The sequence below is a fragment of the Cajanus cajan genome, chromosome 5 (genome assembly GCF_000230855.2).
Source record: "Cajanus cajan strain Asha chromosome 5, NIPB_CcT2T_4, whole genome shotgun sequence".
In the NCBI taxonomy this organism is placed as follows: domain Eukaryota; kingdom Viridiplantae; phylum Streptophyta; class Magnoliopsida; order Fabales; family Fabaceae; genus Cajanus; species Cajanus cajan.
Genome location: NC_138521.1, coordinates 59,903,337 through 59,920,273, shown reverse-complemented (window position 1 = coordinate 59,920,273; position 16,937 = coordinate 59,903,337). Strand labels below are relative to the sequence as shown.

Below are 16,937 nucleotides of genomic sequence, written 5' to 3'. Positions count from 1 at the left end.
GAGATTTTTATTGAAAAGAAAAAGGTTTCACTTAAATAAAATTCCGAAAATCATTTTTTTACGGTCATCATTCATCAAGCACATTCCATTCTATCTATACGTGGAGAGTTTATTAGATGAGGAAAGGTGCTAATATTCATGACTTTTTTTTTTTTTTTTTTTTTGGTGCTGAGATTTTTATTCTGTTTTCTAGAGATTGAGAATTTTATATTAACTTTTATTACATTTTTTTAAAAATATATTTATAATTCCTTATATGTATATATTAATTATAATTTTAGTACTTATAAAATTTTATTTTTATAAGTTTAGTCTTTATCTGTGTTTAATAATGATATGATAATCATCTATTGAAAAATAAATAAGACTTTTCGTAAGAACAGAGACTAAAATGAATATATTCTAAAAGAGACCAATATAAAAAATTTAGAATTTTATAAAGACTAAAATAATATCATTAATGATTACAACTGTAAAATATTTTTTTAAGGAACATATATAGTCAGCTATAAGAAAAAAAATTATAAAAACTAAAATCATAAAATAAGTATATTGTAAAGATTTAATTTTTTTAAAAAAAATTTAAACACAAATTACTTATCTTAAAACATACTGTCAATCAAACTTAAGTTTACAAATACAAACATCACATACTTCCAATCAAACTTAAGAGTTTACAAACATCATATGTTGTGTTTAAATTAGTTGCTTAAAAAAGTATTATATTTACACACACAAAAAATTACAAAAACGATATTTTAAAAAAAAATTGAGATAAAATATGTTGACTTAGTTATGTTTTTAGTATTCCTAATTTGAGATATATATTTTTTAGTTCCAAAATTTAAATCATGCCAAAATTTAATTTTTTTATTTCCCAAAATACTAAAAAATTATTATTTTAGTTCTTTATATTTAGGGTAATTTTTTTATCTCTCAATTTTTTTTTTAATTTCTGTAATTGAAAATGATAATTTTTAATACTTAAAAACTAAAAACACAAATTTAAAATTTAAAAAACAAAAAAATATATATGAAAGAACTAAAACAATATATATATATTTTTTAAAAATTATAAAGAACTAAAAACACAAGTTTTAAATTTGAGAGACCAGTAAAACATGTACAAAACTAAAAACATAATTAAACCAAATATGTTCTAATAAATTTTGCCTTTGGTTTGTAATAACTATTGTTTATAGTATTAGTATGTATAACACGACATTAAAGGAGAAGAAATCCAGCATTACTTTAATGTATAAAAGGATAAAATAAAACGGATTTCTGTGTCTTTGTTCATTAAGAATTACATCAAAATTGATATGTAGATATTACTTTCTCGTCCATACTTGCCACTGCCAGACACACAACCAAAGAGGCTCTTTATCTTGTTATAATCCCGAGTGAATGAATTTTGAGAGTTTTGGACATGAATATAAAGAAACGAGTTTTTCATGTATAAGGGGCCGAATAAACTTTCATTTCAAGTAACTATTTTCTAAGACAACTGCACTCGAGTCTCGGGCACATAAAATTACTTTTGTACAAAATTAAAATTTACAGCTTGGATCACTGAGTCAATTCCAAAAATCTACCAGTAAACAAGTTAGTTAACAAGTTAGTCAACATGAATACTTGTATGTGAACAATCTGCATCCTACAAGTCATACAATATATACACCTAAAATAGCCCACTCTTATGAGCCCCGTTGTCCTCATAGGTGGAGAGGCAACCTAATATCGTTTTTGTGGAGATAATTTTCAAGCATTGCTCATGTCCTTATCAGCTAACATCCTTCTCACTTGAAAAAAAAAAAAGGCTAGCATGAAGAGTTGAACCAGTCAATTACTGCAAAATACAACAAATTAGAAACCAACCAACCAAGACAACTTCAAGAATGGAAACATGATGAATATAACAGAGAAGGGCTGCTTACCCTATGGTAGCCATTCTCATTATACATGGCAATCCCACAAGACCCAGAAGCAGAATTCCAAAACTGGTGTCCATTTTCAAACAGTGACCTGGGAAGATCGAAGTTGCTATTAACTTGGTAATCCACAGTGTTTGATTTACTGTTGTTCATTGTTGGGTAATTTTTCACTTCCTCAATATCTGGTGGAGGAGGGTATGCAAACTGGTCACATCGTTGTACATTTAAGTAAGTAGTTCCATTTAACTCATTCATGGCACCACCTCCCTGACCCAATGTATTGACCTGAGGAGAGCTGCCAACTTCAAGTTTATTGTTCCCAATATAACCAGAATAGCTTGGGAGTGAAATGTCAGTTGAGCACTCAGCATCTCTATTGGTATTATCACTGTATGTTATACTATTGAATCAGTAGCTAGATTGCAAAATGAAACACAAGGCTGTGTCAAATTTAGAAAGAAAACTTGATAAAATTACTAGTCTAATGAAACGTACTAATTGGAAAAACAGATCTACTAGCAGGATAACAAGTATAATTTTCATACTAAGCCAGTTCAACAGGAGTAGCACTAAGCTTGTAGAATTGAGAATGCAAGACTCATACAAGAGTTAACCCACCTAAATGATAGATATTTTGGTTCATTAGGTAACATCAACTGATGATTATCATTATTCAAAAGCCAAGACAGGGGTTGGGATTCTTGCAGATTTGCCATCATCAAGGGTAATGTCATCCCTTCCTGCAACTGTGAAGGAACATTATCCAAAATAAGATTTATTCCAAAGAAAAGAACAAAAGATAATGACAAAGAGAGAGAGAGAGAGCAACATTTGCTACCTGGTTAGCACATTCAAGTGACATCAGTTGGTGCTTTCCTAAATTTTCCTGCCAATGAAATCACCAAGTAATTTAGGAAAACATGTAGACATGTTAAAATACAAATCTGATATTTTAGTAGTTATTTAATGGACTGATATATTAGGCATTTAAAGATGACAGAAGGATATGGCTAGTCTACATGAAACAAAAACCTTACCTTCTGGAGGCACACTCGATTGATTGATTCCCGTAGTGAGTCTTCCATTTGCCTAAGATGTTCCAAGTGATTGATCTTCTCTAGATTATTCCAATAGCTGAAAAAAATGCAAATGTAAAACAATATTACTCTATGATGGGTACTCAAACTTTCATGACCATGCATGTCGACATTGATTTTATATTTGTGCTATGAATTTATGATCATGTTAATGCTGTCAGAGGAAAAAGCTGGTTGAAGTTTGATGAAATTTAATCCATATGAACTGTTCAAATTTATAAAACAGGCCCAGATCCAACCGCTAAGGAATTATTTATACAATTATGGAATCTAGATATTTAAGAAAGGTCAACTAATATAATAATGGTTACACTTACACTTTCCTTACCTCAACAGAGTCCAAGTTGTGAAAAAGTTAATGTGTAACTGTAATCCACACTCACAAATGGTAGAATATGTGATACAAAAGGTGGTATTTAATTGGATTTTTGTCTTCCATCACTAAAATGTAAAAGGTGCATAATGAATATAATGATTACAGCAACGATTCCTTCCCTTTTGTAAGACTACTCGCCAATTTATAATATTATAGTCACCAATAAACTATTAACAAAACATAACAACTAAATATCAATTGCACCAGTTTCATTTTTGAAAGGAAAAAAAAATCAAGTTTCATCAATGCATTTCTTGAAGTATTTTTATGCAATGTGCTAGTGTTTTGTTGAGGGAGGGAGGAGGGGGGTGAAATAACATTTTGTATTATAATTAGTTCTCTTCCATCTATTCAATTCTCTAATAAATCATTTTGTACGGAGAAAGCTCAAATGCCTAATAGATTAAAAAAAACATCAATAATGCTAGCACCAACCATATAAACATGTCTAAAATAAAACTTTATGTACCAGGGAAATGTTAAATGGTATCATCTGAAATAATTTTGACAATATGCGAACAGGGATATCAGGTGTATGATAGGGCACAAAGGAATATGTCAAAATGCACAAGGAAAGGATAAATATGAGAGCTATATAAGGGATAGAAATAACTCAATGATTGCAAAACAATAAACCTGAAAGGCAAAGGTCAAATGAATAATAGTTCAACAAGAGAGCAAAAAAATAACACCAAAAAGAAAAAAGAAATACTTTAACAACCAAAAGCTCCAAAGTTGCACCTCAGTCTCTGATGTACTTCTGTTAGTTGAGCTTGTAAAACCCTCACTTGGTGAGACATTTCCTGCATGTAGATCATAACATTTTGGTTGCTCAACTACCAACTTAAGATTTTATCATTATTATTAAACATAATGATGTCTAATGAAGAAATTGTACCTCCACTGTTTGACTGCTGCAAGGCAGATAAAAAAAGAGCTTAGAACCTTTAAAAGCCTTAGATAAAACACAACGACAGTTTGACTATCACAATCACTTACCTTGTACCTACGAAATCTTGTATTTTTACATCATGATCCAACTTCTTGAAGGTTTTCTTTAGCGCCTACATTTTAAACAAAATAATAATTCTAAGCATCACCAGAAGTTGAGGAGACAACAAAAAATTTGCATTCGATGCAACGAAAGCAGTATATGTAAAAGACATATATGAGAAAAATAAAGTAATCTTACTTCAAGGCTCTCCATTTTCCTGCTCAATAAAACGAGAAAAGAGATTAACTTATTTATCACCAACAAATGAAAAATAAAAACCATAAAGCCTCATCAAAAAGTTTGGCAGACCTTTTGGCCCTTTCTTGTGGGCTAAGTTGAGCAAATTTTGCAATGACCTCCTCAAGATTGCTGGAAATAATAACCAACATGTAAAATCATTAAAAACCTGACATGGATTTAATATTTACATTTAAAGGTGAATTTTATAGTAATATCCAACAAATACACAAGATTCAATGAATTTGGCCTCTTCCAATTTTGTTAAAAAGTTAACACAGTTGTTTGAACATCTAAGTTGGTTCTGGCTTGTAAGAAAAATAAAACTAAAAGCATGAAAATTAAATATGAAAGAGGGGATGTTAAAAGAAAAGGAAAATTAGTTAAGAGTAGTATTAGACTATTAGTATGATTCGGTTTTTTTATACCATTTAGGAAATTAAATCACACTACGTATAAATACATTTTACATATAATAATAGAGTTTGTGACTTGTTACTTTGCTTTTCAGTTATTCAATTATTGCATATACTTAAATAGTTATTTTAGTTTATTGTTCAAGTTTAGCATTGGCAGGTACCAATTATACTTGAAACACCAATAAGGCAAGATTTGTGAACCACAGTCACATAATGGATTATGAACCCCTTATTTACAAATAACCATAAAACCAGTCTGTCTAATAGTCCTAGATAGATAAGGTTATGAATAGATATTATATAACTATAAAAAAAAAATTATTAAACTTAAAAATTTACACACTCGTGATTTGTAACCACACAGTATTAAGATCATAACGAAGATCAGCACAATGATCCAGGCATAAGCTATTCCAACACGATACTTGATCTCACAGCTAAATTCAATTCAGCTGATCCTTAAGAGCTAATAGGAAGAATTCCAATCATAATGGACTAGCTCAGATGATTTTATGCATTAAATAACTGCAACTGAAACAAAATGTACTACATGAGCTGTGAAAGAAATCTCTTATTCAAGATCCACCCAATCACAGAAGTGTAGTAATTAAAATATGGACTCAAATCGGAAGATGTAAAATTAATTATTTCATTTTGATATATACTTTTTTATTCTTCCTAAGATGTTCGCATCGTGATTATCATATAGAGGTAACAATAAAGCAAGTCACAGAAGTTTTTGCTTATGAGGAGACTTCCTTATTCCTGAAATATTACTAAAACTAAATTACATTTACATGCATTGGTCATGAGGGATGTGTAAAACCAATATCTCATTATCCTTCTAGAAGGATTAACACCTAAAGCAAAGATTGTGAACGTTTCTTGAAACAATAAAAGCCTACTCTACAATACAACATATTTTCAAACAAGAAACAATTGAAATTGGGTGAGTTATATGGCCTATAATGTGTGCTATAGAAATCATCATTGTCTCATCTCATAGAAAGGCATGCACATCATTACAAGGTTTCTGGTTTGTACTTCTGCTAAGGCATAAATATGATCAACTCACTAGTAACAACATCATACAGTCAATTCTCAATCATTATTATTACCTGCGCTCTCCTTGTAGCAATGTAGGCTTTCCTGTTGGAGAAAACATGAGAAGGACAATATCTATATCACATAGTATTGATAATTCCTTTGCTTTCTTCAAAATTCCACTTTTTCTCTTTGAAAAAGTGACATGCCGATTGCTTATGCTCTCTAATTTCTTTATCTTCAATTTAACTCTTCCCATCCTGCAAAATTAGGATTAAAAACATTTAGCATGAGCAGTTTGCAGCAAAGAAACAAGAAGCAGCCCACATATGATATATGGCAAATCAAAAATGCAAAAAGGAAGAAAGCAAACCTTTTTGAGATAGTGAAGACAATGTAGAGGAAAAGAAAAGGTGTGAGGTAACTGAAGAATTAGAGCAATATTTGTTTGAGGGAAGACATGCTGATGCAGAGTAGAGAGAAAGATGGAAAGATGGATATGAAATCTAAGAGCTAACAGATTGTTTTGGACGAAAGGTGTAGCTGTGATTTCGGTGGATAGAGTTTGGGGAACCAGCCAGGCTCAACACATGAGAATGGATTGTTGGCAGCGTGTTCTCTACCAACAAACCCAACACCTTTCTCTCTCTCTCTCTCTCTCACATTCGACTTCTCTTTGCCACGTCTTCTTTCTGCATGCGCCTCCAAAATAGCACACGTTATAAAACAAACTCACATGTTTGTTTGTTTTTTTTTTTTTTTTTTTCTTCTCACTTTCAAGCTCAAAAATATATATGCCCAACATTTTAAAATACTATGTGTAGTATATTCAAGTCATAGAATTAAAGTTGAAAAGTTAGGTTTTCTAATTGATATTAGTCATAAACAGTTTCATACTAATAAAGTAGTCCTACTATTTCCTTTTATTTTAAAAACAAATATATATACCCTTCTTTTTAAATATAAATATGAATTGTATTTTAATATAAATAAATTTCTTAAAATAATAAATAATTAAAAATATATCGTTTAATAATTTATATTTTATTTTTATAACTTTTACTGGTACTAACTAAATTTCAACATCTTATTATGAATTCCAATATTTATAAAATAAAATTCTGAATACTTTTTCCTTTGGTACAAATCACTAATACAAAGGAAATGATATTTAGGCACATAAGTCAATCTTAATGATTAAATTAAAAGAAAACTTTTTGAATCAGTTAATTTATATATTTGATAGTAAATTGTTTATCTTAATTATTGATTTTAAAATTCGGTCCAAAATATTTATTTGACCTCAGAATATAAGTCAACAAATCATTAGTAATTATTCATAATTAATTGTTAATCAATCTAGAATCATACAAAGAAAAGAAATCTAAAATGTTCATTTGCTTTTAAATAAGCTCAAATATAATCTATATTCATCTTAACACAAAAAAAAAAAAAAAAAAAAATATATATATATATATATATATATATATATATATATATATAACTCGTTAGAATCAACTTAATTTCCAAAAGTTTTGATAGTTTAAATGAAATCTTAAATTTTTTAATTATATTATTAAAGTAAAATATACATAAACTAAATTAATAGTTAACTTTTTCATTATTAAACTTGGTTAATTGACCCTCTTTAATAAGTCTTCTCTTCTAAAGATGTATTTTTTTTTTATCTTTAATAACTGAAATTAGAAACTTTGCATAAAAATTTTGATTTCAGCTTTACTCATACCAATGATATGTTTGTTCATAAAATTTTATGTTTAAATCTCATTATCATCATTATAAGAATATAATTTTTTTATAAATATAATAAAGAGGACAATATAAATTATTCAAAATCTTAATTCTACATGATGCTCAAGGAGGAAAAAAAATATTAATTTGCACGACGGGGAAAAGAAAAGGCTTTGGCAATTTTATATGTTATTAATTTGCAAAAAAGTATAATATTGTATATGTAAACTTTTTATTTTTTCACAAAAGTATAATATTGTATATGTGACTAACGTTTTCATTTATTTTATATTACACATATCCTTTATTGAAACCAATCTATTTAAATAAAATAAAATTATTATAAACAATAAAATTAATACAAAATCGTAAATGTATATCCATAATTCGAATTTGAGATCACCAATTAAATTTAACAATCCACACTATTTGATTCATACAAGTACAATCAGTGATAATTTTTTTAGACCATGAAAATAGTCTATGTAGTGTATTAAATGTTATTTTAATATTAAATGTTGTTTATGATGATCAAACATTATTTTACTATTATTTTTTATTTGAGATTACTTTGTATCTTTCTCACAAATTAATCATACTCACATTAGGTAAAATTATTATTAAGTTAGATCCATCCCACCATTGGTCCACATGCTTAGTGATTAAAATGTTCATATATAGGAAAAATATTGTTTAGACAGATTTTCAAATACAAATTATAATGCAATTAATAAGTTTAAAATAATTCTCTTCAACTTATGGTTATTTTAAAAGAAATTATATGTATCATTCACATAAGATGAACTGGTTCAAACTTGATAGAAGTACCATAAACAATAAAATTTGTTTAAATATTTAACATAATTATATATCTAAAATTAATTTAAATTTATGTTTCATCCATACCATGCATACAAAATTAACGATTTTTTTTTTTCGCTAGAAGAGAAACAACAAAAAGGATCAATCAATAACTCGAAGACCAAACTCGTGATTGTCGGTAAAAGTCCGGCTGGGCGAGTATAAATAACTCGAAGACCAAACTCGTGATTGTCGGCAAAAGTCCGGCTGGGCGAGTATAAATAACTCGAAGACCAAACTCGTGATTGTCGGCAAAAGTCCGGCTGGGCGAGTATAAATAACTCGAAGACAAACTCGTGATTGTCGGTAAAAATCCGACTGGGCGAGTATAAATAACTCGAAGACAAACTCGTGATTGTCGGCAAAAGTCCGATTGGGCGAGTATAAATAACTCGAAGACCAAACTCGTGATTGTCGGCAAAAGTCCGGCTGGGCGAGTATAAATAACTCGAAGACCAAACTCGTGATTGTCGGCAAAAGTCTGGCTGGGCGAGTATAAATAACTCGAAGACCAAACTCGTGATTGTCGGCAAAAGTCCGGCAGGGCGAGTATAAATAACTCGAAGACCAAACTCGTGATTGTCGGCAAATGTCCGGCTGGGCGAGTATAAATAACTCGAAGACCAAACTCGTGATTGTCGGTAAAAATCTGACTGGGCGAGTATAAATAACTCGAAGACAAACTCGTGATTGATCGGTAAAAATCCGACTGGGCGAGTATAAATAACTCAAAGACAAACTCGTGATTGTCGGCAAAAGTCTGGCTGGGCGAGTATAAATAACTCGAAGACCAAACTCGTGATTGTCGGCAAAAGTCCGGCTGGGCGAGTATAAATAACTCGAAGACCAAACTCGTGATTGTCGGCAAAAATCCGACTGGGCGAGTATAAATAACTCGAAGACAAACTCGTGATTGATCGGTAAAAACCCGACTGGGCGAGTATAAATAACTCAAAGACAAACTCGTGATTGTCGGCAAAAGTCCGGCTGGGCGAGTATAAATAACTCGAAGACCAAACTCGTGATTGTCAGCAAAAGTCCGGCTGGGCGAGTATAAATAACTCGAAGACCAAACTCGTGATTGTCGGCAAAAGTCCGGTTGGGCGAGTATAAATAACTCGAAGACCAAACTCGTGATTGATCGGTAAAAATCCGACTGGGCGAGTCTAAATAACTCGAAGACAAAATATTAAACGACCCTACTACACAAAATGTATTCCGATCTAGTTCTAGCAACGAACTTCAACTTTTAGATAAATCCCTAGTCGGTATTTGGACGACTAGATGATTTGATATTCATTTTTAACTTAGAAAAATTGTGGCATTTTCCTAGTCGGTATTTGGACGACTAGATGATTTGATATTCATTTTAACTTGGAAAAAATCTTGGCATGTTTCCCTAGTCGGTATTTGGACGACTAGATGATTTGATATTCAGGCTAACTTAGACAAAATTTTGGCATGTTTCCCTAGTCGGTATTTGGACGACTAGATGATTTGATATTCATATTAACTTAGAAAATTTTTTGGCATGTTTCCCTAGTCGGTATTTGGACGACTAAATGATTTGATATTCATGTTAACTTATCAAAATTTTGGCATGTTTTCCTAGTCGGTATTTGGACGACTAGATACATTGAAATTCAATTTTTAACTTAGAGAAAATTTGGCATGTTTCCCTAGTCGGTATTTGGACGACTAGATGATTTGATATTCATTTTAACTTAGAAAATTCGTGGCATTTTACTAGTCGGTATTTGGACGACTAGATGCTTTGAAATTCAATTTTTAACTTAGAAAAAATTGTGGCATTTCTGGTCGGTATTTGGCCGACTAGTGACTTTGAGATTCAATTTTTAGACATAAAAATTCCCCGTTCGTTAGGGTCGGAATTAGGACGACACGTTTTGCAACACTACAATTTATATATATAACTTGTAAGAACGAGTATATAAGAACAGCCAGCCATGAAGTTATGTGAAAGAAAAAGATACTTCATAAGAGTTTTCAATAGAAATTCAGTAGAGTTTTAAAAGGACAACAAGGCAAGTGTACCGTCCAGGCCGAAATCCGACTTGACCTTCTGCTCGGACAATACCCGACCAGGCCGCCCGGTTACAAGCCTTCTCGTTTTACAGGCTCAAGGCTGGAAGGCAAGTGTACCGTCCAGATCAAAATCCGACTTGATCTTCTGCTCGGACAATACCCGACCAGGCTGCCCGGTTACAAGCCTTCTCGCCTTACAGGCTCAAGGCTGGAAGGCAAGTGTACTGTCCAGGTTAAAATCCGATTAAGGTTTTCTTCTCGGGTATTTCCCGACTATCATATCAGGCCACAAGCCCTTTCGCCTTCTCGGCTCAGGGCTGGAAGGCAAGTGTGCCGTCCAGGTCGAAATCCGACCTGCACCTCTATTCGGCAATAGGATGACCAGGCCTACTCGGCATTAACCCGACCGAGGGCTCAGCACAGACCTAGTCGGTCATGACTCGACTCGACCTGAGGAACTCGATTCCTCTCGCCTCTAAGGACTAAGGAGACTACCCGGCATTAACCCGACTGGGTCCTCTGCGCGGACCTAGTCGGTCAGAACCCGACTAGACTTATCCCCTTTAACCTCGCGCCATCAAGATAAGAGCGGTTAGGGAAATCCCTTTATTCTCGGGGCCCAAAAGGCCCATGAACGACGTACCATAAAACCCAAAACCCTAGAGTTGAGAAGGCAGATTACACTTTTGAATGCTCTGGCTCTGAGGCACGATCTAGGAAAAAACCCTAGTCCACCCTTTGGCTGGAACACCTTCAAAACCCAGCTTTAAAGTCCATAAAAGAAGAAGTGAATGACTTCAAAAGAGGTCGATCCACATGCCTTATCAAAGACAACCACTTCACTGTCTTGCTCGAAGGACGTGTGCAGAAAAAGTGTAAAAACAAACCAACTCTTGGCCCTATATAGTGATATCTACATAAGACTCGAAAGACAGGTATCGCCGCCCACCCATTTGGGTGTAGTTGAGTAGGAGCCACGTTCAAAATGCGAAACACCCCCATCTAGAAGTCATCAAATGGAAGAGACATGTCGAGATCTTTAAACAAACACTCGTACATGTAAAAGAAGTCACCCTAGTCTTCTCGCTTTGCAAGAAAAACCTGATCACCAACACCCTCGGCTCGGCAACGACGTAGCATTATGGGATAAGGATCAAGATTTTCCCATCTTGCCAATTGGCACCTTTTTAACAGACGCTCCATGACGACCTTCTCATAAAAACGTGAGAAATAGGTTGCCACTTCCCCGTCCACCCACTCATACCCCAGAACCTCATAGGGGGGAACTTTTGTCGATAATCACGCGGATCCATCACAACATCGCGAAGCTCTGATCTAGAAGACTCGTATGAGCTCTCGGTAGCATTACTACCAAATAATCGTCGGGAAGAACTAGCAGACACCTCGTCCTCGCTAAAATGGGCTGAATACCCTGCACTGGATGAAGACCCAGAGAACCCCGAGGACCCATTTATCTCTTCAACAATAGCCATTTCACAACCCTGAGAGACCCGAACAAACACAATGCGCACAAAGAATGTACCTTTGCAAGTATTCAGGAGAGAGCAACAGATTATATCTCGGGGTGCAAGTGTGAAGGTATGAATACAAGCATATAAAACCCACCTATAAATAGACACCAATATGCCACACAAAAAGACGCCTCATTAATGACACCTGACCACCCGAATACAACGGATACGTCCGTGATTAATGCACAAAACCCTAGAAAATACCTATAACGCAAACAACGCAATTATGGTTCCCATATACAACCCCGAGGCAACGTAGCATCACTACCAAGGCAAAAAGGTGTAGGCCACGTCACGAGTTGCACCAATCTTTTCACAAACAAGCACCTACTTGGCCATCCAGTACATCGTGAAAGGATACACCCTTCGGCCACACAAAGGGACACGTTTTTTAACCCCACTCACCACCAAAGGGTGTACGACCACACAAAGGGACATCCTTCACACCTACTCGCCACGAACAGGTACACCTTTCGACCACACAAAGGGACATCCTTTGAACCCACTTTCCACGAACAAGCACACCCTCCGGCCACACAAGGATACGAACACCCATCCAAAACTCCACTCCCACAAATGGGTACATCATTTACCCATCCAAGCATTCATCGTGAGAGTACCTATTCGGTTATTCCAGGCTCAATCAATTCAAACCCCTTCATCCTATGTCCTCGGGCTTGGGGGGAAGTGTACTGGGGAAATCACTACGACTCTTCGATCACCACATAGGCTGAACACCCTTTCCCGACCGAGCACAATAATCTGAATGGTCCAACCACACTCAAGCTATACAACCCAGTCGCTACATAGGTCGAGTACCCCTTCGGCCAAGAGATAATCCGAGAGGTTAGTCGGCCTTGAAATAAGCCGAACCCTCAATTGTTAAGACCACAATACCTTAATTAGGATTATATTATGTGAACCCATAATAACATAAATTAGAACATAAAACGGGAATTACTAACCTCCTAATCCAGAAAGTCCATGAAGCCCAAAAATGTCACTATAAATACGGTGTTGATAGAACACGACGCGAGGTATGATCATTTAATATTATCGTCTTTATTGCTGTAACACCCCGGAATTTCTACTATAGCAATATCAATTATTGTCTATTTTTATATATTTATGAAGATTATTTTTATAAGTTATTTTGGTTAATTACAAGGGGTTTTTATAAAATATTTGTAAAGGTTTTTAATAATTTAAAATTATTTGTGAAAGTTTTATAAAAATCTGTTTTTTTACGCCGGAACGGGCTGTTCCAAAAGTGGAACGGGCCGTTCCAAACAAAGAAAATATATGTTGAGATTTCCGTTGAAACACTTTTGTTAATATTTGTAAATTCGTTTAATTCTATCAACGGTCTCAAACACGGCAAGTATACCGGCCGTTCAAGTAGTAAAAATATCGTATCCACAGGGATTAGAAGGTAAAATAAGCATTTATTGACTATTCGTGACTAAAGAATAATTCCAATTTATAGTTTGTCATGTAAATGTGAGATGAAGAGCATGACTATTGGAATGTTAAAACTATAAAAAGATTAGTTTTAGAATGGGAAAGAGTAGAAATGGGATAATGGTATTGTGAGGCTGTGGGGGTCAGATTTCACCGAACGTAACACTAATGTATCCTTAATCTCTTGTTAAATTCATTGCTTAGTCAACCCAATAGTTTACTCAAACCTAATCCCTTAGAGAAAGAGCCTAGGTGCGGATATTGAATATCAATCCCTTGAGTACCCAATACCTACACCCGCATTACGGGCTAGGGTTTAAGACTACTAATGGGTCAAGCTCTATCCCTAGATACAATCTCCACTAGGCATATGTTCCAGAACTAATTTCAAAGGTATTTCCCAATACTCAATGGAACCTTAAATCATGCAAAGGGTGATCAATCCAAAGCAAGCATTAAGCAAAGAAACAAACACAACAATGAATGAAACAACAAATATATATATCATTGAAAACGTAAGGATTACAATAGAGTATGTTGGCTACATCTAACCCCACAAAATGGGTGAAACCACTCAACAAAGAGGGCAAATACAAAATAGAGATGGAAGAGGAAGTGAAGAACCGAAGGAAAGATCCGCACACGGACGATCCCAAGCCCTGGGAATCCCTTCCGCAGCTCCTGGAGGCGCCCAATGTGAGAATGGGGGGAAAGAACCCCGAAAATGGCTTCAAATACGAGCCTGGGAGATCAGATTAGGGTTCCGCGCCCGGCGCACAATTCTTCGCGCCCGGCGCAAGTTCTTCCAGAGAAGTCAAGCACTCTCTGTCTCAACACAAGCCCGGCGCAATTCCTTTTGCGCCCGGCTTAATTCCTTTTGCGCCCGGCTTAATTCCTGGCAGAGATGAAATACTCTGTTTTTGTCACGCCCAGCGCAGGTTATATTGAGCCTGGCGCAGAGCCTCTTCTCTGCTCCTTAGCTTCTTAGGTTTCCAATCCTAAGAGTCTTCAACTTTCCACTCTTCCTCAATACCTGCACAAAAAATGAGGTGGATTAAGGTATTGTTAGATGAATTTGGGTTAGTTATATCTGCACACAAAATGAACCAAAAAGAGAACAATTATATTGCAATGGTTCAAAGGATGAGTGGAATTTGTTCAATAAGTCTCATCAAAAAAGAGGTAAAATTGAGACTTAACAATATACTGGTTTTGAGGTAGCAGAACGGGCCGTTCCAAAAGTGGAACGGGCCGTTCCAATTTAGTAAAAAGGCCCATTTTTGTTTTCCCAGAACGGGCCGTTCCCAAAGGGAAATGGGCCGTTCCAAGGTTATGAAATTGCCTAAAGACCTTAGTTAGAAACGGGCCGTTCCAACTATGGTCAATCAGTGTTAACGTGAACTTCAGAACAAACCGTTCTGCTTTTTGAAACGGGCCATTCTGCTTTTTGAAACGGACCGTTCCGATTTTGGAACGGGCCGTTCCAGTTGCTAAATTTGCCTATGTTCGAAGGATCCGGAACGGGCCGTTCCGAATCCAATACGGGCCGTTCCGGGGACCCCAGGATGCCTATAAATAAGGCAATGGGGGTGAAAATTTTATACTGAGTGAGAAGGTGAAATCTTAGAGAGAGAAAGAGGAGAGAGAGAGAGAAAGAAAGAAAGAAAGAAAGAGAGGGAAGGAAAGAGGGAATCCAGAGGAGGAGGCCCTGCCCAAGTTTCAACTCCGCTTATCCAGGTAAGGGGGGAAGTGAGAAACCTCGCTCAGGGGTGTGGGGATAATTGTTGGATAGTTTGTTTGTCGGATTGGCCCCTAATCCCTTGCCGTTGTTCTGTCTTATTTTCTGTTTGTTCTACTTTATTTCTTGTTGGAAATAATAAATGATTATGTAATCTCAATCCCTTGCCGTTGTTCTGTCTGATTCTCTATTTGCTCTACTTTATTCCTTGTTTGAAATAATAAATGATTATGTCATTAATGCTAAAAATAATTAAGTTTTAATATGAAAAAAGAATGTTTTTTTGTGAATTCCTATGCTGACCTTATGAGGAGTATTGATGACATGACCTTGTGAAATATGGACATGAGACCTAAGAATGGACTATTGAGACAAGCTATGACTATGAGAACATGAAAAATGATGACATGATGTACTAAATGAAATTATGTAATAAGTTAAATGTTGAGCTAATGAAATAACGACTGTATGACATGCATCATATGCATATATTACTCCAGGTGTGCCGCTGAGGTCGCATACCCACGACTAACAAGGTGTACCTTATGGTCACTGTTAAGTCTCAATTTTACCTCTTTTTGGATGAGACTTATTGAACAAATTCCACTCATCCTTTGAACCATTGCAATATAATTGTTCTCTTTTTGGTTCATTTTGCGTGCAGATATAACTAACCCAAATTCAGCTAACAATACCTTAATACACCTCATTTTTGTGCAGGTATTGAGCTAGTAAATTGAGGATGGAAGACCTTAGGATTGGAAATCTAAGGAGCAGAGCAGAGTGGCTGCGCCGGGCGCAATATGAACCGCGCCGGGCTTGAGAAGAGCAGAGCATTCAATTTCTGCAAGTTACACATGCGCCGGGCACGAAACTACCCGCGACAGGCGTGATCAAGACAGAGAGGCTTGAAACTCTCTGGAAGACACTACGCCAGGCGTAAAATGGAATTGCGCCGGGCTTACAATGAGGCAGAAAGTGTTCAAAAGATTACGCACCGGGCGCGAAGACTTACACGCTGGGCGCGAAACCCTAATCTGATCTCCCAGACTCGTATTTGAAGCCATTTTCGAGGGAGAAACCCTCATTCTCACATTGGGCGCCTCCAGGAGCTGCAGAAGGGATTCCCAGGGCTTGGGATCGTCCGTGTGCGGATCTTTCCTTCGGTTCTTCACTTCCTCTTCCATCTCTATTTTTGTATTTGCCCTCATTGTTGTGAGTGGTTTCACCCATTTTGTGGGGTTAGATGTAACCAACGTACTCTATTGTAATCTTTACGGTTTTAATGATATATATACATGTTGTTTTATTCTTTGTTGTGTTTGTTTTTATTCTTAATGCTTGCTTTGGATTGATCACCCTTTGCATGATTTAAGGTTCCATGGGTATTGGAAAATAACCTTTGAAACTAGTTCTGAAACATATGCCTAGTGGTGATTGTATCTA

The 16,937-nt window shown here is 35.2% G+C and overlaps 1 protein-coding gene across 3 annotated transcripts; it reads right to left on the bottom strand.

Annotated features, from left to right (window-relative positions):
• Window positions 1-1,606: 1,606 nt before the first annotated feature.
• LOC109807520 (agamous-like MADS-box protein AGL65) lies at window positions 1,607-6,796 on the bottom strand. 3 transcript variants are annotated; one of them, XM_029273449.2, is made up of 12 exons: window positions 6,475-6,796; window positions 6,176-6,361; window positions 4,711-4,770; window positions 4,600-4,618; window positions 4,407-4,471; window positions 4,306-4,321; window positions 4,149-4,210; window positions 2,972-3,068; window positions 2,773-2,820; window positions 2,553-2,674; window positions 1,938-2,322; window positions 1,607-1,849 (listed from the first exon to the last, which is right to left on the bottom strand). In XM_029273449.2, exons 2-12 carry the CDS (start codon window positions 6,358-6,360, stop codon window positions 1,847-1,849), a joined length of 1,062 nt encoding a protein of 353 aa, XP_029129282.2. In that variant the 5' UTR covers window position 6,361; window positions 6,475-6,796; the 3' UTR covers window positions 1,607-1,846. The 3 variants fall into 3 exon arrangements, with proteins under 3 accessions (XP_029129282.2, XP_020225647.2, XP_020225648.2); XM_020370058.3 differs by having other exon boundaries at window positions 2,553-2,680; window positions 6,475-6,794; XM_020370059.3 differs by having other exon boundaries at window positions 2,553-2,680; window positions 4,306-4,318; window positions 6,475-6,794.
• Window positions 6,797-16,937: the final 10,141 nt, after the last annotated feature.